At 34.7% G+C, this 25,654-nt stretch overlaps 3 protein-coding genes, 1 non-coding gene and 1 pseudogene across 6 annotated transcripts; 2 read left to right on the top strand and 3 right to left on the bottom strand.

The window, feature by feature from the left end:
• Window positions 1-32: 32 nt before the first annotated feature.
• On the bottom strand, window positions 33-2,195 carry LOC120328721 (carbonyl reductase [NADPH] 1 pseudogene; annotated as a pseudogene). Its single transcript, XR_013477294.1, has 2 exons — window positions 2,048-2,195; window positions 33-1,553 (listed from the first exon to the last, which is right to left on the bottom strand). The product of XR_013477294.1 is annotated as a carbonyl reductase [NADPH] 1 pseudogene (transcript).
• A 150-nt stretch (window positions 2,196-2,345) lies between these two features.
• On the top strand, window positions 2,346-7,305 carry LOC120328724 (mitotic spindle assembly checkpoint protein MAD2B-like). The gene is made up of 5 exons (XM_039395255.2): window positions 2,346-2,662; window positions 3,434-3,624; window positions 3,935-4,029; window positions 6,322-6,430; window positions 6,507-7,305. Exons 1-5 carry the CDS (start codon window positions 2,542-2,544, stop codon window positions 6,699-6,701), a joined length of 711 nt encoding a protein of 236 aa, XP_039251189.2. The 5' UTR covers window positions 2,346-2,541; the 3' UTR covers window positions 6,702-7,305.
• On the bottom strand, window positions 7,134-11,744 carry LOC120328725 (cell division control protein 42 homolog). Of its 2 annotated transcripts, XM_039395256.2 has the most exons (6): window positions 11,619-11,744; window positions 10,564-10,636; window positions 9,724-9,833; window positions 9,150-9,347; window positions 8,962-9,061; window positions 7,134-7,739 (listed from the first exon to the last, which is right to left on the bottom strand). In XM_039395256.2, exons 1-5 carry the CDS (start codon window positions 11,721-11,723, stop codon window positions 8,969-8,971), a joined length of 579 nt encoding a protein of 192 aa, XP_039251190.1. In that variant the 5' UTR covers window positions 11,724-11,744; the 3' UTR covers window positions 7,134-7,739; window positions 8,962-8,968. The 2 variants fall into 2 exon arrangements, with proteins under 2 accessions (XP_039251190.1, XP_039251191.1); XM_039395257.2 differs by lacking the exon at window positions 8,962-9,061.
• A 3,473-nt stretch (window positions 11,745-15,217) lies between these two features.
• Window positions 15,218-15,288, top strand: Trnag-ccc (transfer RNA glycine (anticodon CCC)). Its single transcript has one exon. It is a non-coding gene; the product is annotated as a tRNA-Gly (tRNA).
• Window positions 15,289-17,025: 1,737 nt separating this feature from the next.
• LOC120327968 (something about silencing protein 10-like) lies at window positions 17,026-25,152 on the bottom strand. The gene is made up of 12 exons (XM_078114760.1): window positions 25,013-25,152; window positions 24,795-24,852; window positions 24,597-24,704; window positions 23,689-23,779; window positions 22,100-22,174; window positions 21,116-21,225; window positions 20,641-20,787; window positions 19,628-19,843; window positions 18,871-19,074; window positions 18,602-18,684; window positions 17,845-17,899; window positions 17,026-17,607 (listed from the first exon to the last, which is right to left on the bottom strand). Exons 1-12 carry the CDS (start codon window positions 25,039-25,041, stop codon window positions 17,410-17,412), a joined length of 1,374 nt encoding a protein of 457 aa, XP_077970886.1. The 5' UTR covers window positions 25,042-25,152; the 3' UTR covers window positions 17,026-17,409.
• Window positions 25,153-25,654: the final 502 nt, after the last annotated feature.

Raw genomic sequence — 25,654 nt, 5'->3', positions numbered from 1 at the left:
TTCACTTACAGTAAACTAAATTCCATAATTGGTCATGTTCTGAAAAATGGGTATTTTAATTAACAGGCATAAATCATAAAATGCAATCTTTTTCTTAATTTCAGTATTATTTGTCGTGGATGATAGCATGGTATGGAATATGATTAATAGGAAAAAGAACACAGCAATACAGAAAAATAGAAAATATGTCAAATTGACATAAAACTATGATTGGGGAATACACATAAGCAATAGAATATAAAAGTAATTTATTATGCTAAAACTAATAAAAAACACTTCATGCTAATGGTGGAAATACAAATTTCCTTAGCATGCATGCATCAGTCATTTCAAGATAATATTCAAATTTATAAACCTACCACCCACAAAAATGTAACTGCTATATTATAAAAAAAAAAAAAATTTTCAGTGCTTAACGAAGCAAACTATCGGCCAAAGCAAAGAACTGAATAATAAAAATCATATGAACACTGATCTGAATTCAAATATTACAGTTTTATTCAGACTCAGCTACAGTTCATGTGTTTTAAGCTTTGATTTTGTATGGGTTTAATTGTCTCTTATTTTATGCGTTGTATTCCCTTTTTTTTTCAAAATGATGATTAACTCTTCGAAAAAAAATTTCAAATTGCTCTTATAAGTAACAAAATAACATGATTGAAAAGAAAATATTTTGGGAAAGTCACTTTATCAAACATTCGACCAATCGACAACTTTAAAATCTTTGAGAAACTTTCCATTCGGTTCTGAATCATTTATTGGAATGAGTCCAAGCATTATTGGAATTCTGGCACCCTGGTCAGGAGTGAGGGGAGCCCTTTTGCCACCCATTTGTGTGTTCACCCATCCAGGACAACAACAGTTAACAAGCACATTTTGAGCTTCTAACTGGCAAGCCCGGTTGCCAAGTAATTTCACAAGTACATTCACACCAAGTTTTGACATTCCATAGGAGTCATTAGAAAATCCTTTATCTCTGTGCTGACCAGTTTGTGCAGCTTCTACATATTCAAGCATTTTTTCTGTTAACGCTTGTTCAGTAAGATCTGGAGATTTCAAGAAGTTCTGATTTTGAGTACTGCAATTTCGGAATGCAGACAAAGAAAGCATGCTTGATAGGAGAACAAGTCGTCCATGGGACCTCATTATTGGTAAAATTGTGTTACAAATATTTACAGATGCTAGGTAATTTGTTTGAATGGTATTTTTGGCTCCCTCTGCAAATGAGACATTATCTGATGAACCATACATTATCCCGGCATTATGAATAAAGACATCAACACCTCCATAATTTTGAATGAGATATTCTTTCAACTTTGTAACACTCGCATTATTTGTAACATCCAGTTGGTGAAACTTCGGCTTCAAGCCTTCTGAGTTTAAAAGCTTCACTGCTTCATTGCCCCGTTTCGCATCTCTTGAAGTTAGGTACACTGTACCTTTAAACTGTGTGAGAAGACCCCGCACAATTGAGAGACCGATGCCTTTATTCGATCCAGTAACTACTGCAACACGTGACATCACTGTTTGTTCGTTGGGTGATATAATAATGTCTAAATGCAAAAGTGTAATGTGAGCATACAGACACTGTATTAAGTAACAGTTGTCAACAAAGCAATGTAAATTAGCATGATATATAGTAGATATTTTGATGGGTACTATTGATGAAATGGCCAACAAGCAAAACCTACTAGGAAATTTCAATAACTCTATATAGATACAGTCAAGGCCTTTATTTACGAAAAATCTGTTTAATAAAGCAAGCATTGTTTTATGTGATCTTGAGATTGAATTATTTCATTATTAAGTTCAGCAAAATGAAGTAGCTGAATTGTGGAATGAAATATTACTTTCAACTTAACTGTTTTCAACTTTACTCAACTTTTTTGAAAATGCGAGAAAGTTATTGTAGGTCAATGGATGGCAGGACTGCAGGGATACGATTTTTATTTAGGCGAACAGGCAGCCAATCATGCTCCATCGTTTACGGTACATGCTAATTATTTAATTGAGCCTTCGACACTGCTACAAACAAATACAAACTCACCTGCTTATCTATAACCAGTCTGTCCCAGCTCTCAAACCACTCGCATGCAAGGAACACAATAATTGGAAAGCGCGATTGCAGCAGAAGTTATATGACAGCAGAATTCCGTCGAAAAGCAATGTCATGATGACTAGACAATTTCATTTGAACGAGAAAAAGTCAACATGCGAGTGGCGCCATAGAAACTTGTGTAATTGTTACCATTGTAACTTTTAACGTTTCGCTTCAATACCAACATCTAAGCCAATATTTGAATGAAATTAATATTGATATTGAGAGTTTGGAGAATATATTTCTTTTCTTTCGGTAGATGCCGCTATAAAAAAAGTGATTCCGTTGAACGTGTATTTGTTAAAACGCTGCAAAGCAAAATACATGTGTCACCCGTGTTTGCACATTATCACCTGTAGATTAGAATATTACAGTATCCTAGGCGGCGAACTCATGAAGATTTAACACAGACTCGGCATTGACATAGTTCTACAGGGGTGGCTATGAATGTTGTTGATGATCTTCTAAAAGATGCGGGTGATTCGTCCATAAATGTTGACGTTTTACATGTCCAGGATGAAGAAATTAAAGGAGCAGTTCAAAAAGAGAAACAAAGCTCTAAAGGTAACTAACTGTTTGTTACAGCGCATACATTGCCGTCCTCCAGGTCCTGTAGCTATATTTAGTGAGCAAGATAAAATTGATTGATGTAGACCAGTGGTTCCCAAACTTTTTAGAGTTTGGACCCACTATTTTTTACCACAGCTTATGGCGACCCATTTAACTTTAATAAATTAATAAAACATTGATGGAGGAAACAAATTTAATTTCTCAAATTGAATTTTCAGTGAATCTAGTGAGAAAGATGAGATTGTTTCTTGTTATTTTCCATAATAGACATGACATTAAATTCTTTTTTCAGATAGTTTTAGACGTAAAAAATTGAAAAGTTGCAGTTTATTTTGAAATTTGCTTTGCCACCGATCCTAATAACCAGTATAATTGATCAAAGCTTTCTACATCTTTTCAGGACCCACTGAGTTTCCTCTTGCGACCCACCAGTGGGTCGCGACCCATAGTTTGGGAACCGCTGATGTAGACTATACAGGCCCATCATTTGTAACCCTAAAATCTTCAAATGACAACATCTTTCAATCTAAAATCTGTAGTTTTAAACAATTAGCTATGATAAATCCAACAATGCTAAATCAAAACAATTGCTATTTTATATAAAATTGGTAAATCTGTAACTAATAATAACACATCTTCTTGCCACAAAATCAATAGTAAAACATTATCACCTGCAAAAATAAGATTTGCTTGAATAATAATATACTTTTCTTGTATTCAATGAATGTCCTGTTCATATCTTATATTATTTCAAATCTTTTACAGCTGCTTCTGAGATCTTAGTGGAGTTCATGGAAGTTGCAATTCATCAGATTCTCTATTCCAGAAAGCTATACCCAGAAGAAATATTCATACTTCGCAAAAAATATAATATACCTATACATATAGCCAGCCACCCTGGACTGAAGGACTACATTTCTAGTACTTTATCATCAGTGCAAAATCTTCTTCAAAAGGTGGGATGTAATTTCTTATGGAGATTCTTATTTTAGAGGCATTTGCTAGTCGCTGCCCATTTCGCAGATGCGAATACTTTGATAGATGACTATATTGAAGAACATTTTTGAACTCCTCGCTGTTACGGGGTGGTCCTCTACCACAGAAGTCTATTCTTCTTTTTTGTTCTATAAGAGGCTGTGGTTTTCGATTTGAAATCTTATCTTATATAAAAAAAACTTTAAATTGTTTCAATACGAACAAGATGTAATTGATATTTTCAAAAGTACTTATATTTTTAATAAAGCCTTTCTAAAATTTACTTCACAGAAAGAGATCTGTCGTGTATCGTTACTTGTAGAAGATGGTGATGTACCTGTTGAGAATTTTCTATTTGAAGTAAATATACTACGAGATATCATGAGGTAATCATATCCATCAATAATAGTAGGCTACCTTATACTCGTACCTGAGCATTCGCTCTGCAGAATATATACACCAAGACGAACTAATCATGTGGCGTAGCGCAACCACCTTTGTTATCAGTTAATCCTTTCTGGTGCATGAACTTGCCCACATGGTTACATGAGTCACCCCGTACATAATCATTAGTACTCCCGTAATATGTGAACCACGATGGCAGACACCGGAAAGTAGTATGTGTACCAGATAAGACCATAATTTTATTCCAATTTTAGTTCTATTATGAGTTCAGGAACTAGCCAAGTGACTCCCGTAGTATTTGTCCCAGAAATTATGGCCTGAACCAGTACACATACTACGTTTCGGTGTTCACCATTAGGGATGGGCAATGTAGAATAATGTACTATTCTAGAATATTCTAGAATAGTTAAATCGAATCCAGAATACCGAATCCTATTCTATTTTCATACTTATACAAAAAGTGGGAATTTCCACAATGCTGGATTTAGATGTTAAAAAGTTTTAAATGTATAACTATAAATGTATTATTTATTTGGAAATGTCCTGAGCATTGGATTTCATTTGATACTAAACAGGCATTTCCCAGGACAATAAAACTTATTATAGGATTATTATTTTTTTTGCCTTCAATTTGTTCCAAATGTATGTAATCCCTAAATACTGAAAAACTAAATTAAGACGCGCTTTACACACTATAATAAGAAGCGGTTAAATACAAAAATAGATATGAAACGGCGTTAAATCATTTTTAATGTTAGTCCGCCCGAGTGTACTAACTAAAACATACCCGCTGAGAATTAATTAGATGCAGGACCAGCGTGTGGCCACTGCAACCTATGCGGCCGTTGTAAAATATTAAATTTAACCACTATCAATTAAAATCAACTTTTTATTCTGCGCGAGCAAGACTTGTAAAACCAAGTTCCCGTAAACGCGATTTCGTACTTAGTTATTAGGTAATAACATCTAAAGACTAATTCCTTTTCTATGATTATCATTACATATCATTATCTGCCCAGACTTGGCCGTGCATAAACTCAATACGTCACTATCTTCGCCAGATGCGGCAACTTTTTTTAAATTTATCGGCGACTAAAATACTACAGACACTTGATCAAACGTACGTCTATCTTGAACGATAGGGAAGGACCGAAAAATATGTAATCTTTAGAGAGTGAAATTCAAATGTGACAGATTTTCACGTATTGCAATAACATTGTATTTCGGAAAACGGTGTACTTAGTTATTAGGTAATAACATCTAAAGACTAATTTATTTTCTATGATTATCGTTACATATCATTATCTACACAGACTTGGCCCTAATTAAACTCAATACGTCACTATCTTCGCCAGATGCGGCAACTTTTTTTAAAATTTACCAGCGACAAAATTACTGCAGATACTCGATCAAACGTGCGTCGATCTTGAACGATAGAAACGGACCGAAACAAATGTAATGTTTTGAGAGTGGAGTTTGAATGTAACAGATTTTCCCGATATAACTTTGTATTTTCGGAAAATGGTGTAATAAATAATTCGTAAATAATATTTGATCTAAATCAATCGCAAGCAATGTTATAACATTTAACGCCTGGCTTTTGGTTTACATGCATCTTTTTTTGGTAAAACTCGCAGGTCTCGAGATATCTTAATGTAAAATGAAGCAAGGCACGTCTGTAAACAATTGAAGATTGTTGCAATCAGATTATCGGAATATCGCTAGTAAGTCGGCACAAATAATTATTATTATTATACGTTAGCTATATAGCAAATCAGTAGAACGCAAAAACGGTGCAATAACGAGTCTTCGCCGTGAGGTGTACTTCGCCGACTTCTTGTTCTGAATATGAAGATTGAGATTACAGTGTTTGATGTTTACCTATTTTACGAGCAGACGCAAGTTATGTTAAACGGGAGAGATTTCCACGCGAGAAAAAACGCTCGTGAGATTTCGACGCGAGAAAAAACGCTCGTCTTTAATTGATAAATTTAGAAACTCGAAATACAAAAATTGACGCTTCGCGCCGGAGAGGAGGAAACCGAATCCTGTTATCGAATCCCGTCGGATTCGAATACTTTGGGATTCGGTATTCTATATTGCCCATCCCTATTCACCATCTTGGTTCACATTTTACGGGAATACTGGATCATCATCTACAGGCTTCCAACCTGTGAGCCCATACATTGTAGTCATTGGTACATCCTATCTTGTAGCACAATGTATTACCAAGTCCACTTAACTAACAGAGTTTAATTCCATCTCCATTTCAGAAAGGAATTTGAATATTCAGAACTTGAGCAATCGCTAAGATCATTCATTCTGAAAATTTCAGCAAGCGGGTCACAAATGGAGCCGTTGAAAGATACTTGTACATTTGAGGTCTGCCTTTTCCTGTCACAAATTTTGATCATGTCACACAGGAGTTCAATCCTTTAACAGTTCTCGTAACTTTCAGATATTAGTGGCATGTGCAGCAGATTGCGAAGCTGACCTCAATGTTCTGAGCAACCAAGATGATAATATAAAGTGGATCAAAGTAGATAAATCAGATTTTTCAAAGCAATTGGACCCTAAGAAGATTCTACCGATAAAAACATTAACGAGTTCCCCCGTTCTCAATATGCAACTCATTGTGGAACAAATGCTATAGAGCAGGGTTTCCCAAACCTTTTGGGCTGCAGACTCGTGTTTGTGAATCTTCAGTTTTGATGGGCTCTCATCAGATGCCGTTTCAATTTCTGTGCCTTACCAGTGAGGAGGAATAATGTTTGATTTACAACACAACATTAATGTGATTTATGATCATCCGTGCACAATTTACCAATTCTAGGAGCAATTTGTAACAAGCAATCTTGTAAGTCCGACTCTATGACAAGTATTTTGTCATCTTATTGGTAAGAGCTGGAAATGCTGCATCACACATGTAGGTCGTTGCAAAAGGCGATGAAGTTTCATCAGTCATATCGTTGCATACTCTACCCTATGCAGTCATCACGGACCCCAGATTCCTGTCTGGGGAAACCCTGTTCTAGAGAAGCGAACATATCCTGGACCCAAAATCTGCAGCTTCACAGACAATTAACAGAATAACACTTTTTAATCTGTTTAAATAATAATGGTACTTAAAAACCAATTTTATTGAAAATGAGAAAAATATGCGATTTAGAAATAACTTTCCTATCAGTACTTTAACAGATAGAATCAAGACCAATCTGGCAATAGCAGACTCTGAAATATATTATGCATATTGAGGACTGACAAGGGTTATTCTTGGCCTATAAAAAAGCCTTGTAGAATGTAGTACTGAAGATTACACTAATTATTCATGCAATTTTACAAGTAAATATATATATCCAGTGGAAGCCTGGCTACTGCAACAGTGAAGTAAGTGATCCCATGAAAACAGATGTTGCACAAAGTTAGTTCTGTAAAAATAGGTTCATCACTATGCAAGCAGCCCAAAGTGGAATTATGTACAAAAAGGTCTGCTTCACCAAGCAAATAATACGATTGCTCAAGTGCACCGTACCCGTTGGCGCTGTGACTTGAAAAGGAGGTTAACTTGCAAAAGTTATTACGTAAGTGCGTGGCTTTGAAATCACAAAATATTACACTTCTTTCTTCTTTTGGGTTCAGGGGGTTCTAAAGCAGCCAGAATAGCCTCATCAAACACATTCTTCAGTCCTTTCTGTAACAAAATACACAGTGTCAGCGAGTTTGCCTTCTGCTTTAGGCGTACAATGGCATAAAAGAATCGTGATAACAGGGGTTAAGATGCACTTCTTTGTACAGCCTAGTTCCAGTGACATGTTAAGCTATACAGCATTTTGCTGAGTGTGGTATACATATTAGTTTGTCCTGTTTTTTTTTTTGACAAAATGAAACCTTGTCAGCTACAGTTTTATCTGGGCCATAGACTTTGTTGCTGGGCTTTTTATATAAAAAAGCTGTTCCGAAGTTTATCATCATGACGTTATTTTCATAAATTTTTCAGCGGAAATTCATATCCATAGAAACTATAGTCTTAATTTCAGCAGACACAAGCAGGCCAGGATTTGCCCACCCCTGCTCTAACCCACTGCTCAACTCTTTAAGTAAAAAAGCAAATACGCCTACAGGACATGCAGAGAAAAATAAAACAAAAAAATTACATGCTAAATGTTTTTGATTGGTTCATCGATACCAAACTCAAATTTCCCCCTTGTCAAGCAAATTTCAATCAGCATAAATCATGACCAGAAGGACAACTTTTATTAAAAAGTTCCTTAAATAAAGAAGAAATGAATAGACAATTATCGCATTACAATAGGATTTAAAATATTATTCTTTGTTGCATACAACCATTCCAATTGACGAGATTCTATCTTAGTTAGAGCTACCTAGAGAATCAAATGAAATAATTCTGTGCTATGCTATGTAAAAATACACAGGCTAAAGCGGTTTTAGAAAAGCGAGCTAATGCACATGCAGAAGCAATACACAGCGCCCAGTGTTTTTGAATCGGTTTTTATCATTTGGAGAGTAATAGCTCCCAACAAATTCATTGAGAGACTGTAGAACAAAAGGAATATGGCGTTTGAAGAAAATTCTAGTCTGATTTCAAGAAATCATAGGTCCACTTGCTTGATTATTATGATAAATCAAATTACAATTATTGATTATTAAATTAGATACAAAATTGCTCAATATACTATTATCGGAAATCTTCACAAGAAAATGAGATAAGTAAGCATATGCAAAGCAAATAAAAATAGCATTCAAACGAAATACAACATGAAAAGAAATATAGTTTCTGTCCTCTATAATCATCATTCAAGAAAATAGGGATAAATTTATGCACAAATACGTAGATAGAACTGAAATGGATGCGGAAATATTGATCAGGCAACCTTCATACCACAATTACGTACAAGATTGTTATAGCAATTCGCAATTTCCTCGTTTCTTCTTTTCAGATGGTGGTTCCAAAGCAGCCAAGATAGCCTCATCGAAAACATTTTTCAAGCCTTTCTGCATGTTGATTAGCACAATTTTTATATTTTGTGATAACGGGATATCAATTAAAGCTATGTAGTACCAAGACTTAATAGTTTCTTACCTGTGTTAAAGCAGAGCATTCAACATATTTTACAGCCTTTAATTCTCTAGCGAGTTTTTCTCCCATTTCATGAGCGATGGGTTTTTGCTTATTTTTGGATAATTTCTCGATTGTTCCAACATCGTCGCGCAAGTCAACTTGTGTACCGACAAGTAGGAATGGTGTTTTTGGACAGTGATGTGTTATTTCAGGAACCCACTATTGAACATAAAAAGTTAAAATTAGATTATTTCTATGATTTAAAAAGTCTGTAGGAGTTTCCAAATTGCTTAGCCCAATAAAAACATCAACTGTTGCTACCGGGATGGAATTTACTTGCTTATATCGTTGCCACTTATAATTTACTAATGTGCAATATAAGTATATAATTTTATCAGAGCAAATTCAGTCAAGACAAAACAGTAACCTTCACTTTCTAAAACATCCTCACATATTATCAACAAACCACAGCAGCACAAAAGCATAGACAAAATTTAACTATTGGTACGTAGTTCTGCAAATTGACAAAAAAGGGCACTGAAAAAATGCTGGATCTTTAAATCTAGTCTTTATGTATGATCAGGAGTACACATACCTTTTCTTTAATATTTTCAAATGAGGATGGGGCAACAACTGAAAAGCACACCAAGAATACATCAGTTTGAGGGTAACTGAGTGGCCTTAGTCTGTCATAATCTTCCTGACCTGTGAAAGAGAATATTGTGTTACAACACATAATGAAATATTTATAATATTCGTAAGCCGTCCTTCAATACATTTAAAAACTGGGTAAAATTAACATTACTTCCACAATATGTGAACTGAGATGGCGAACACCGGAACGTAGTATGTGTACCGACCAAGTTAGGGTTAGGCAATAATTTTATTCCAGTTTTCCCTATTTTAGTTTTTTTACGAGTTCGGGGACTAGCCAATTGACTCCCGTAGTATTTGTTACTACGGGAGTACCAAATTAACAGCATCTGTTTTGGTCAAAATTTGCTAGCTTGTTAGGAGAATAACTAATTTAACAATGGCTGACAATTTTTATTAGTCGATAATACTTTCACTATGCTGTGGTCTGTGGATAATGAGGCACATTCACAAGAATGTAGTGGGATGCTCAGTGTGTGGCAGCCAAACAATTTTTCCATCGCTCACCGAGTACATAGATTGATTAGGTAGGTATAGAACAGACAAGAACTGAGCTTGACACGGTTGATAAACTAGATAAGCCTAGGTAAACATATTTACAGAGGGAATGATAATTTGAGATTATTGGCACCCAACTCACTTATTTAAATTAGTGAGAAAATCATCAGTGGGCGGAAAAACAGTAAAAGAAAACGACTAGTCATTAACAAATGTTTAATTGACAGAATGCTTATCCGTCTATTTAATGAGAGTTTTTACTCATCTCAAATAAATATTTCACCTGCTGTATCAAATAATCCCAATGTATATGGTTCTCCACCAATCATTACAGTGACGGCATAATTATCAAAGACCTAAAAAAACAGATTATATTTAAATATTTTGTCTCTATGTAGATATTTACCAATCTACGACATAGTTCTCAGATTCCAAGAATAGCCCCCATTTCCTAAAGGAGTCTGGGTTGCCATAAAGGTAAAAATGGGCATACCGGCGCTGCGCAACAAGCTAAAAGAAAGCGCAATTTAAAAACTTCACTATTGGATTCCTCAAAAATAAAGTCAGATTTACCCACAGAAAAAAATTTCCCTGTAGCATTCGGGGTTTTTGGAAAAAAAAGGAAATTTTGGTCACATGACGGTGGACACATATTAGAGACGCACGTTTCAGAGTCAAATTGAGTGTTTTATTTTATTGGACCAAATTTCTGGATATCTTGGAATCGGAGAAACGTGTCCTACTTTTTGGTACACAATTGCAAATTATTTTCCCTGAACTTTCAAAGCATCAATTTTTCCAATAATATTTAATTCAAATGTGTTATTCATATATAATATCATTGAATAATGATGGCAAATCTGAATAGTTAGAAAGCAAGCCACTGCGGTTGCCAATTTACATGCAAATTTACGTAGCGTGCTGAATATATATAGTTTTAACTATAAATAGCCCGGTCCATCATGCGCCCTACCAGTAATAATCACAATGGGTCATTGAATACATCACTTAAGTTTTTTTTTTTTTGAAAGCACTATTCTCGTTTATACCAAATTCTTTGAATATTATGTTACAAACACTAAATATACAATTATGAAACAAACTGCAAATAAAGGCTTATTGTACATCCATGATATTTTTATGCTGTACCAAGAGAGCCATAAAACGACAGAAATTTCGTTGTCTGGAATAAAAATATGCCATGTAGGCACTTGTTTTAAGGATTAGAATATGTTGACAACCCCATTGTTTACTTGCATGAGCTCCCAGTTATTTTAGTCAATACCTGAAAAGAAAATAGATAATGATTCGCATGCATCAAAACAGAGAATAGCATACCGTTGGCACATATTCTGATGGAAATTTATTTGTTGTGTATGAAATAAGCAAACAGGTTTTACCAACAGCTCCATCTCCCACAACAACGCATTTGATGGTTTGCATATTTATTTTATTCAATTAACTCTATGGAAGAAAACAAAAATATTAGTTAGATAGATTGAACTTATGGGTTGTTAATTCAATTTACTATAGATTGTGTAACCTCTGGTTAGACTTTACGGGCCAAGCATAGCTGCACATTACTTTAGTTTCCACGAGTCTGAACCCGACACCTGTATATGGTTACCATTCTTTTTGGATTTTTTTCATCCCCTAATAAGCATGAGAACAACCTAAATCAGTGGTTCAGTAGATTTGATTTTGCCCGCATTATTTCAGATATTCACGTGCCAACCACATATTTTCAACATGTTTTTGAATAAAACATACTTTCGTCTTACTATCTGTTATTTGTAGCTTATTGTTAGTTACCGTAGCTACTTTTGAGGGGCGCAAGACTTGACAAATTCTAAAAAGGGGCGCGGCTTAAAAAGTTTGAGAATCACTGATCTAAATCAATAAATTTAAGTTTCATGACATGTTAGGTCGAGGAAAAATAAAACTAAAATATACTCCAACCAGTAAAGTCCTGATTTTAAAAGTACTTCAGTAAAACAATATCATCTACAAAATTTTCCATTTTTGACTATCAATAGTTAATAGTATCTATTTATTTCTGATTCCTATTGTTATAGTGTTAGTTCAGACAGTAATATAAGACATCATATGAAAGACTATGTGCCAGCTTGAGAGATGATTCATCCCCCCACATGAGATGACTCAGGGTATTGGTAGTCCAGAAATCACTGGGTCAACTAGTGTCAGCAGTCAGGCAGAAAGACAGATGTGCGAAACGTACCTATATACTTTTGCGAAACATTTAAATAAGTATTTATGATTCTGAAACATAGCCTGAATCGAGACATCTTTATAAATATGAATTTGAAAACATATTTGTCAATAGCCATGGAAACTGATTTTGAAATTCAGTAATATCTGGAACTACACTGTTTTGCTTGGTTTTCAAATTTGCATGCAGTGAAGTAAAAAATAATTATATATATATGGCTTGATTAGCTGGACAAGTGCTAATTTTGTTGCAAATTGCAATATGTATTAAAAACAGTGTATTATAAAAATTTACAATATTGAATACACACTTCAACTAATTTTAAGAGTATACAATTTCAATATCACTGGCTGGTTATGTAAGACTTAGGTCCTAAGTTCCAGTTGGCTCTTTTTGCCAGAAATATGTATATTTTAGTAATACGGTAAGTCAAAACAAGTTTACTTTTCTTAAACAATAAAATGAAAATCAATTGTACACAAATCATGAGAAAATGATAATTACAGTGGGGTGGGATGGGAAAATCACAGGGAACCAAAGCTGGTTAACAAGCAGCAACACTTATTATCTAGGACCTAGGTTCTAATCATGGCACCTTACATGCTTAAGAAACGTCAATGCTTTTTTTGGAATATCGTAGATGACTAAACAAGATTTTTTTATCGAGTTTTTGCCACTGAATCTGTAAAAATGCGCTGATTCAAAGAAGCATATTTGAAAGTCCAAGTCATATATATTGAAAGCAGTATTCACAAACAATACAGTTCAAAGTAATAACATTTTATGAGGTTTTATTGCCATGGTTCTAATTTGTGACAGTAATAAACAAATCATGATTGTATTCAAGCATTGATTTTATGGCGATTGTTAAATTTGTAATAAACATGTAATCAATAACAGCTATTGGGGTGTAATAACATAAAAATTTCCCACTAGCTTATGACAGTTACTTTTGTCTACCATCATCTGATCAAAGAAAATAATGCTTGTCGCTGAGGATTTATGCTATGGGTATTACTTATGGGTATTACTTACAATTTGGCGTGGCAAAAGAATTTATTCATTTTTTATTTTTTTAATTTGTTTGTATATTTTCCTTCCTTTTTACTTTTAAGTCTCGCTTTTTTCGCTTCCGACAGTATCATGTCTCGATGATTGTGTGTGTGTGTGTGCGTGCGTGCCTTCATTAGTTTTTTTTTACTTTTGGGTGAGCGAACACGTACTACTTCTTTTATCAATACCTTTCCATCTAAAATCTGTACGTTTCAAACCTTACTCTAGGTTTTGTTCGCTTTCCCGATTCTATAATCAGTTACTTTTACTTTTGTTTTTATCTATTTTTTTTATCGTCTATTGCTGATTATGGAGTCGAAATAAACTTATACTTATACTTAAAGACAAAAATTTGAACACAATTGACATTTGGACATATGTCAAAAATAAGATCTGAGTGCGTGTTCTTTATGTCACTCATATCCATGAATCTTGAAAAGTAGGAATCGCCAGTCTACTTACTGACCTAAGAAACTGAATGTAAAACCGTGTAACTGCAGAACTGTATACCCAGCTAAACACACAGCCTCTATTACACTATGTCTTTAATTTGAACATGAATAGTTACCATTACCCAATCTGACATAGGCCTATGACAGTACAATATTTGAATATACTGATATAATGTCTGAATGTGGCATCACAGTTTCACACAAAAGTTTAGAGTGGCATCACACTGAACAATTTTTTGTAATTATTGATTATCCTCATTTCATTCAACGTTCAACATATCTCTGTTCATCACATATTCTTTCGACCCTTTTCTTTTGATTATTAACCTAATTAACTTCCGGCCTAATTCCTTCCTTGAGTGATAAAATGTGTGTTACTTTCAGCTACCTTGTGCCTACCTATGTGACGACGCTGTTCGAGTAATATAGCGGAATACCTGGACTACGTCAAAATTCGAAATCCGACAATACTATTGTTTGAAACATCGTAACTAAGAAATAATTATCAATGGGTGTAATACTAAAAAACGTAATGGTGGTATCGCCAAGCACAGCAGGTCCGAAGAGCGAAACGTATCAACATAAAGATAAAAGCCAATTGAGGAAGCTAACAAAAGAGTGAGAATAGTTGCTGCGTCGTTTCTCTTTCTTTCTATCTTTCTTTCTCTTTCATCAATGGGCGGGCGAGGCGTTCCGGGTCTGACTGACGCTTTATCAGGGGCAGTATAAATACCGGCGTCGCCGTGAATGAACCTGTCAGAAATGGTTTCGTTACGTAGCTCTCTTGGTCGTGATTTGGCTTGCATGATGTCAGCGCTTGGCTACATCAGCGTACGGTTGTGTACGTTTATTGACGTATTATGTCACAACACGTTATGGATAATTGATGAGATTATACAATAAATTTGTACAATTACATCGACTATTATTTTTATTGTGAATACACCACTTGCCGTGTTAAACAGGCATTGATAACATAAACCATTTAATTTAACTGCGACTTCACCGAAGTCTCTATTATGTCAAGTTGGGTAACAAATCACACAACCTAATTGGCCGCCCATCGCTTCATTTATCGATTTTATCAGCAAGCTTATGTGTTCCAAGCCATCGTTCGCATAATATTGCAAACTGTAGTTTTTTTTTTTTATTTCTCTCGTACGATGTTTAAGAGCCGGATGTAAAACCTCCGTTTCGGCCTCGCACTGCTGGTGTAGTGGTATCATGCAAGATTCCCATTCTTGCGACCCGGGTTCGATTCCCGGGCAGTGCAAAGTTTTAATATTGCAAAAAGAAAAAATGAATGCAGACAGCGTTATCGACAATTTCTCAGGAAGTCAAAACATGCATTACGTCATAGACTTGTCAAACACGGAGATTGTCAATTGAACAAGTCTGTCTATGACAAAAACGTTTCAGTAATTGATACTTGAAAATGTTCATTGTCGTCACGCTTTTTCATTGCCAACAACATCAAAACTCATAGCTTATTCATTAACGTAGCACTCATCGACTGGACTACTTTGGATAGATTGTTCAAATTATTAATTGTATGGAAATGACACAAAAGGGAAATCCCGACATTAAGCAACAAATTACCAATGACAAATACGGCTGTTTCATGGAAGCTAGTTCCCTCGTTTATTTCCGTGACAATGACTAATCGGTAATTCGAATTCAAGCAGAAGCTCACTAGAACAACAAACGCACATAAATATTTAAATGACCAAACATTTCCGTAATTGGACTTCGTCTTTCTATTCTACCTGTATCAAAGTTAAGACTTTTATCACCACGAGTGCCTCAGCTAGATAACCAACATTGTTTTTTCGCGTCACCCTTCTCCGAGAAATGCCATTTTCATGTTTTTTTTCCTAGTTTTTGTTTGCATTAAGTGTATGTTCATTTTAGTGAATAATAAACTACTGAATGAACAAGGTCCTGTACAAGAATGCTATTATCTATAAGTAGACCTACCAGACGTCCCGGATTGGCCGGGACAGTCCCGGTTTAAACGTCTGTCCCGTCCCGGATAGCAAAATGTCCCGGTATTTTACTTTGGTGAAATTTTCAAAAAAATAACTCCCAACCTGATGCAAAATTATGAAATAATTCCGTCCCAAAAGGCATAACTTTGCTTTAACTCGAGGCTTATTTTAATATCTTAATTTTTTATCTTATTAGGTTGGATAAAATATCGCGCTTAGCTTGAGAAATCCTTTAGTTAGGGAATAATGAGTGACGTTTATTGCGTCATTATTCTATTGACTTTGATGATACTACAGCAATTGCTGCATTAGAAGCCATTTTAGGTATGCTTGGAGTTGGAGAACGCATAATAACTTTCATTTGATTTTGTTTGAGTCATATTATGCTGAGAGTAATCTAGAACTTGAGATTCTTTAGAATAATGCAATATCAAAGCTTATAAATATGTAATAAAAATTTGCCAAGCTCAGGCCTTCGGTCCATGTATTTCCGGGAGCCGTTTCCCGTCAGCAATTACATATCAACACGGTGAGTCCAAGTTTAGCATCTCTAGGTGATGTACAAATCGAGCTGGATTTTCATCGAATGTGTTGGAAGGACTATATCACCTTTTTTCTTCCACCCAAAGAATTTTAAACTGGCCTTTATTTTATATTAGGCGATTATGAATATTTGATCTGTGATAATTTGCACCACATAAAAAACAGATTTGACCAAATAGAGATCTTAAAGTTTTTATTTTAAATGAAAGACGACAGCGAGGGTGGTTTGACCAAACAACAGAAACAGATTAGTTTCTCACTTGTGATATTATACTAAAACTGTATCATATTTCAAACAATTCATTCATCGGGACATATTTTAACCATATCCCTCGATATGATTGCCTTCGAGGTATCTCTATAAGTTTGTTTGCCCAAAATTAGCAGCACATTCACATGGACATGGTACAGACACAGTTGTGCAACATGTGCAATGGATTTACTCCTCATGTGTTGCCTAATGTCAGAAGGAACAAAAATTAAATGATTGATCTGTATTTGTCCAGTTTGTAAAAATCAAATCACTGCACTCAGAGAACTTAGAAAACTTACAATGTTCACATTATCGACATTCGGTCACTGGTTTTTACAACTCCTATCTGTACCATATTATAAAGACTTCCCCACTAATCACCATAGAAAAAGTTTAACATTCTTGAGATTGCATACCAGATTTTGGCAACAAAAAGAAAAACAGAGCACGCAGATAAATCCAGTAATAACTCTCAAAGTCAATATGATCCACTCCACACTCCTGTAATGCTTCTGCCAGGAATCGCCACTAACACAATCAACTCACATCACTTCATCATTCGTTTGAGAAAGCTATTATGGAGATTCCATAAATTGGCCACAGTTTAGTCTTACTGCAGAGTTGTACTCTTCCTCAAACCTATTCTTATTCCTGAAGCTTCTCCAGAATATTTCTTTATCTCAGGCCTATATTCACGAACTTGTCCTCTTCTTCGTATCTTTGCTTTCCTGTATTTTTGTCTCATTTTGACACGAGGATTACGATCAATCTTCCGCCTTTTCTGACGAAGTCCTTTGTTCTTGGCAATCTGTTGACGAAAAAAGTTGTAAAAATGAGAAATGACAATGATTGACCAATTTGAAAATAACATAACTCGCTCGTGAAAACAAATCACAGCCATTGGAGGGTGCAAAGTCAAAAACAAAATAATAAAGATGACTTGGTAAAATGAATCACATAAATTATTGATCAGGCTTAACTAAAATTGTGATAAATCAATATGGAGTAGATCATTGTCTTTGTTGAAGAATACAAAATGTTTTACCTCATAATTTATTGCCCTTCGACCATTTGTTTCATCGTCATCATTGTCAGCAATTCTGTGAAAAAATAAATATTAATTAGAATTGCAGCGCAATAAAGTATATTTCAGTGGCATGCCTAAGGAAACTAATATAACCTTCAAATAAATAAAAATTTTCTCTATAAAATGTAATAAGAACTGCAATGAAGAATTGCTCGTTGCATGCCTGAAGAAACTAACATAATCTTCAGTTAAATCAGAATTTTCTCTGTAAAATGTAAAACTTTAACAGATGAAGAAACTAAAAATAGTAGTATTGAGTGACCTCTAATGCTCAACATTAAAATTAAAAATTCACAATATGCTTCATAACATATCATTTATAATTGAAGGAATTGGCCGATAACAACATAATGTATTTTTCAAGTGTATGTTTTAAAAAACACAGAATTCTAGTTCCGGCTGGTGATCCCTATTGAGTTTCAAATATTTAGGTTCCATTGGTCACCGGACTATTTTTATTCACAATGTTACTGTAGAATTTAAAGCAGTTCATCAATGCTAAACGCATATATATTACATACCTGGTACTCCCGTAGTGTGTGTACCAGCTTAGGGTTAGGCCTAATAATATTTCGATTTCCCTTATATTAGTTCTATTACGAGTTCGGGGACTGTCTGTGTTAGCCCCTGCCCATAGGTTTCAGTCCCTTTACACAACTTGATTAAAAATTAGTTACCTCAATAATGGTACACATACTTCTAAAGCGCCACTTACCTATCATCAGAATCATTTGATTCTTCCAGTTTTTCTAACATTGATTTGGAAAATTCTTGCACATCACATTCATCAGTATTTTCCTGAAAAATATGATGCATATATACCAGAATGAACAAAATAATGGAATGAGTTATTATTAATTTCACGACACGAAGAGAGATCATCCAGTAATAAAACAACATGAATTTCATGGGTAAATTTTGCTGACCAATCTGACCCATTTTGTGTATATACCTAACAAATGTTAAAATAAGTAGACAACAAACCTTGGGGTTCGACTTTCTTTTACGTTGTTTTTTAAATTCTACCACTTCATCAATTTTCTCAAAATCAGATGCTTCAGAACTAGACGCTAACTCTTCGCCATTTTTAAGCGAATCGTCTCCAAGGTTATTATTAAGGTTTTCTTTCAAGAGTTCATCTATTTCAGGGCGTAGTTTCTTTTCAATGGGGGACAATTGGTTGATGACCTGCAGAAAACATAAAACCATTCTTAATATGCATGGATATATTAATGACAACATAAGTTCCAAGGGTAAAGGTCTGAATCGTGATATGCCGTATTGCGCAATTCATAATTAAAGTGCAATATTAGGATAGGATTTTCATATTTTTCCCGGGGAAAAGGAAAGTGACCAGCAGCTACGTGAACGCTGTGGTGACAAAAAGTCCAATAATCCTCTTGTACATACATACCAGTATTTATTCCCCCACAGGATTCAAACCTGCAAACCTGTACAAGGTAATCATAGGTGTGACGACAATTCCTAACACTTAGAAAAATGCACCATACCTTAGCCAATATTAAAACAAAATTGCTGTCTAATTTGAGAATCAGTATTAGCTAAACTTCCATTGATTTAGATATTTCAGGATATCACAGACAAAATTATATCGTATATTGTGAACTATGTAGCTATGTATGAGACATAAAAACCCTTCGGTGTTCAAAGTAGGCAAATGGATAGCATGGTTTCTTTTGTTGGTCAGGCAAAAACAAGGATATCATCAAATAACACTCACTGTTCTGTATTGCACCAGTCTTGAAACAATTGGATGGTTCTGTACTTGAGTTTTGTTGGTTTTCAGAGCCAAATAAAATGATATGTTGAGTAGATATGCAGAATAGACTCTGTATTTGAGACTTATGTAATCAGATCCAAGACCCTTCGGTATCGTCCCATTTTTCACAAGTTTCATCAGCGGTGAAACTTCATTCTGTAGCTCAGATAATTTGGTCTGGAATGAATAATTTTTTACTATTATTATAGGATTCTGATATATTTATATTATTAACACCACTGCTATCAACCTAACAGAACTCTGTACAGACATTTTCATACACTTGTCACCTCAAACTAGGCTCTGTGTAGTCTAAACAGTGGCTGCAGCACATTAGTGTTGCACTGAATGAATATTGGTGTGCCGGCAGGTGCGGCGAAGAGATTTCATTGTTGAACTTATTTCAAGTGATTCCAATTTCCAATAGACAGTTAAAAGTTAGCATATCGACTTACAGACGTGCATTTTAATTTGAAACTTGTAAAGAAGATGAGAGGAAACCAGCTGTAGCTGCTCAGGTATTTAGTCATACTGTGACCCAAGCACTGAAAACGCTTCTTCACCTCGGGTGATGCCGTAAACATTCTATGCAACTGTTCATTTACATTCTTACTTTATTATTTTATAGCAAAATGGCTCAATGGGTATAAAATGTTCATGTTTTGTGATAGGCGTGCCACGAATATTTAAAGAGCCTAATAGTTTGTCGCAATATAAAAAAGATTGGGAATCACAGCACTGAGTCTTTTTGATTTGGCATTGCTACCCAATTTGGGCAAGGTAGTGGACATGGTATATAAAATGATATCTTTTAACCTGTGATGCCAACATGATCCAATGCTCATCAGGCAGAGTCACTTTGATAAAACCCTGAGTTTTGAATGAGAAACTGAATTTGTATTCAGAATGAATATTTCCTCAACACAATCAGTGCGAGGCGAATATATTTGAATAAAATTACAGAAGGCAAAAACCTTAAAGTCATGAATCAATCCATCAAGTTCCGGTGATTCTTTCTTCACAAGTTTCCATTGTGATTTCTTGGATAACGAACTAAAATCTGCGTCAACATGAGCCTTTAGAACTTCATCAGATTGCTCTTCTGTTTTAGTTTCCGGAACCTGCGGAAACAATTAAAAAAATATTAACACAGCAAAAGATGGACATCATCTGCTAGATGAAAGAAGCAAAGATAATTTGGATAATAACCTCATTCAGAGTACTTGATTCTCACAACAGCAAGATTACTGAAACCCCATAACGATGCTGAATCCTCCCATTTCCCATTGTTCAATATAGCATAAAATTTTAATATAGATATAAAAATTTGTGAATATGCTTTTGATTTAGCAAATTATTGGATTCTAAAAATCTAAAAAGATCAAAAAATTCGTGAATATGCTTTTGGTTTGGCAAATTATTGGCCCCAAGTTTCCAATCATAACTCACATTCAATATATCCAATCCAAAATCATCCTCATCCATCTGTTCTGCCAATCTTTTCTGAATAGAAAGAACTTCTTCTTCTTCTGCTTTTTCAGCTTCTTCTCTATCAGAACCTTCAAGAAGAATACTTGATTAATATTCAGGGTTGTCCTAAGATGAATAATTTAGCATTCAAATAGGCCTGCTACACAGCAGTGGTTTTCAACCAGGGTTCAACTACACACTAGGGCTCCGCCAATACAGTCTGCCAAAACTTGCTAAACTTTGAAGATAATTTTGTTTTGCTAGTATTAGATTTGCTTTTATATATATTTATAGTTTAAACAATTCTTCTTACAGCAAATAGAAATATTTTACCATTATATCATACCAGGGGTTCCCAAAGCCTTTGGAATGTTGCATTGAGATTCTGCTCCACCAAAATAGTGGAAACTACTGCTCTACAGCAATAAAGTAATTTAAATTATCTGAATTTTCAGGTATATCTTTTACAAATAGCATTAATATTTTTATAAATAAAATTTTTAGTGCATTCTTAACGATAGTCAAAAAAGTAGGGACCGGCCAATATATCATCTGTTATTCACAAATTTCGAATTATCAGTATCGGCTAATTTTACCGATGTATATCGGTCGATCACGTGACTGCCAAATGTCAAATTTACGACGGGAAAGCAGTTTTAACTAACTAATTTTAACACTAATAATTTTTAACATAAGGCGATGAAATCGCTAAAATTAGATTCACAAAGAAAGGAGTAAATGTACTTTTTATGCAATTTTTTGTCATCATTGCATAAGTTCAACATTTTGTTATAGATTTCATTTCTTTTGCAAGAAAAACACAAAAATCTGTTCTGAGTGTTGCCTGTTACTTGTAGCCATCTCTTTAGGTGAGGAAACATCAGTATCGGCCTAGTTTTAGAAAACTAACCAGACAATGACATACGGTAACCATTTTACCACAATTATAAAAAAAAACATTACCTTCCAGGCCATCATATGTGTCTGCACCATAAAATGATGATTTTCTCTTTCCCCAAGCACTTTCACTTGTGATACCTGAAATGAGAAAAAAAATAAGGAAACTACTAGTGATTGTAAACTCATTCATGAAAATATAATATCCTATTAATGCAGGAGATATTTGTAATTCAATATTTTTAAATGCTCAGAGCTACTAAAATCAACATGCATTCAGTGCGCTTGATTGGTAATAAAATTTGCAAATCGTCTTTTTTTAAACAGTGGGCCAAATCTCTTCATAAAATGCAAATACAAGATTCTGATATTTCAAATCCAAGATTCGGATTAATAAAAGAGAAAGATTTAAATTTTTCAATCTCTTTAAGATGTTTTGTCTTTGTGATGAACCTAACACAGAAATGAACAAGTTTGTAAACTAGGCTCCAAACTCTATTTACAGTCTTAAGCAGAGTACAATGACAGGCGCTCCAGAAGTGTGTGTACCAATATGGAGGTAACTAATTTTGTTCGTCTACTTTACATCAAGTTGTGTAAAGGAACTGAAACCTATGGGCAGTGGGTATATTCACTTGGCTAACAAAAACAGTCCCGAACTCGTAATAGAACTAAAATAAGGAAAATCGAAATAAAATTATGGCCTAACCCTAACCTGGTACACATACTCAAACATCAACTGAGTGTCTTGAAGCAACAGAAACTGAAGAATGACTTTTAAATCCAAACACTATGCTGAACCTTCCTAACCCGCACTCCCTAGTCAAATTTTTAAAATATTTTTAATTAGCATTTGTCACCTAACCAATATGGCTTGGAAGGCAATTGAAGGCTTGTTTGAATCATATTATTGTTTTCTATACGCAAGAGGTCGCTAATGGACCGCTCCATGTACGAAATTTTGCGTACGTGAGAAAATTCATCGACGATAGTATACAAACATTCGAACCTCTCTCCTTTATGGCCGTTGAACCTTACTTATGATAACGGCACTCTCTCGCAAGCGTTATAGCCGTTTTGGTGTTTGTTTTCCTAACAAAATGATATCACAGGCAATGGTGTAGCGCAAACAGCTGTCGAGTAACAAAGCGGTATATTTGTGAAGTCAACGCAGTTCTTGTTTGTTTATTATTGTGCGGGTAATTATTAGTGCGTGTTTACGCGAGGAAAATGAGCGCACGGCCGCGCGAATTACTTTCTTTCAAGTAATAACGTATTCCTTTGTATGTTCCTTAGCTTTCAAATATTTACAGATATAAAACTCGTAAAATTGGAAATATGCCAAAAAGGAGTGACGCACAACCCGGGGCAAAAACACTCGGACAAGCCTATATCATGCTTGAAAAAGGCGCGAAAATGTCTTATTGGTTTTGTTTTGAGTTAAGTCCATAATAAGACGTGTACATAAAGAATGTTAACTCTTACTGACAAATCATATTAGAGCCATATTCATATTACACATAAGTCTCATATCGTTTTAGCAGGGTTAAAGGACAGTCCCCAACTCGAAATAGAACTGCATACTGGTACACATACTACTGCAGTACCAAATGTTGTGACTGTATTACTAGATTTTAGGCTCAAATCATCTTCACCTTTATTTCCAATTTCACCATCATCAGATTCATCTTCTTCATCAATGTCATCATCATCATCATCATCACTTTCTATTCCAAGAACTTCTTCCTATAAACAAATTTTTCATCTAAAATCAACCTATGAAAAAAGAAGTCTATTGCCAACTACAAACTACAACTATTGTTAAGTATTGTTATGTCTGTCTATATTAACATTAACAATAAGACGAAAAAAATACTAAAACTAAGGCAGTATTTTTATTTATTTTTCAAGCCCACTTTAACGAAGACAAAGAAATCGATGATCTACTCCACAAGGGAAAAAAAGTCAATCTGACAATCTATGACGAGTACATAACAGCAGTACTTAAACTTTTTCATCATGAAATTTGGGTGATTAGATTTACATTTATTTCAGTGCACAAAACAACCTTTTTGTGATTCACTATGTGGAAGGCATACTTTTATTTGAGACATGACTATTTGAAAAATTTTTTATAGCAAAATATTATTATAATTTAATTAACCAAAGCAGAATATTGTCAAAGAAAACTCGGTGCTCCCGAAGTATGCGAACCAAGATGGCGGACATCGGAACGTAACATGGGTAACAGGTTAGGGTTAGGCGATAATTTCTTTCCAATTTTCCTTATTTTAGTCCTATTATCAGTTCGAAGACTAGCCAAGAGCCTCCCGTAGTATTTATACCTAAAATTATGGCCTAACCCTAACCTAGTACACATATTACATTCCGATGTCCGCCATCTTGGTTCGCATACTTCGGGAGCCCCGAAAACTCCATTTATAAACTTCACAAAACATAAATGAAGAAATGCGCAAGCTGACTTGAACTCTCAACAATTATTTTAGCAATACTGTAACAATTACAGAATTAGCAACCTACCATAACCAGACTTTCTACCAACCTCATCACTATACTTTGAATCATCATCTGAACCATCATCTTCTAATAAAAGTTTATCTTTATTTGCATGAAATTTATCAATCTCATCATAGTAGAAATCTTCTTCATCCTGGAATCAAATTATGTGTAATAATTTAGGCACTTACTCAGACATGGACCACTAGACTCGATATTATAGCCTAGGTATTTACAAACATACCTGTTTTACACCATCAAGATTTTCATCTTTCTCTTTAATACTAGATTTGGTGGCAGGCCTGATATATAAGAATTATTGAAAAAATTAAAAATGCTGGCAACATTAGGAATACAGGAATAACAGAATTACTAGCAAGGCTGCAAGGGAAACACAAAAGAGTCACTCTGCTGTTGGGTCGAAAATATCCTGAACGTTGAACTAGTTTAACATATACTTACCCCTTCCCACCACGTTTCTTTTTCGCCATCGTATCAATGAAAACAGACCACCAGGAATGCGCAATGGGCAACAGCAAGCTTGAAACTGTAAATATTACAATGAACGAGCGTACACATGATACCCTAACGTAACCTTTGACCCTATAGAATCATGTTTCTTTTTCACATGGACCTTTTCTCCGACCTTTGACCCCCGAAAAGTTCCTTATATACTTTACAATTTCAAAATTTTTGGGGCTATTTTAGGAGTGCTTTTGCGAGTTGGCGCCTGTAAAATGGGGCATGTGTTTCAAACCATCATTATGATTCATCGCATACAACAATCTGTTTTTTGGAAGTACCAGTTACGAATTTTAGCCAAGTCTATCACAGCTATTTCTACACTAATTTTATATTACTGTTATCAAATTGAAACTCCTAGGAAGACAGAGTGATCATTAAATTATCTGATTTATATTTAAGTTTCCAAAACACAACAGAAAACTAACGAATAGAGTTCAAAAACGCGAAAACGTGGTAATGATTATAATTTATTCACACTTTACATTAGATTTATTGTACAATTCAGAGGGCCTGTATAAAAATTGTATATTTATTATACAGTAATTGAAAACTACTACGAATAAACTATACAAGGGGTCG

Source organism: Styela clava, chromosome 7, assembly GCF_964204865.1.
Source record: "Styela clava chromosome 7, kaStyClav1.hap1.2, whole genome shotgun sequence".
NCBI lineage: Eukaryota > Metazoa > Chordata > Ascidiacea > Stolidobranchia > Styelidae > Styela > Styela clava.
This window is presented reverse-complemented; position numbering and strand designations above follow the sequence as displayed.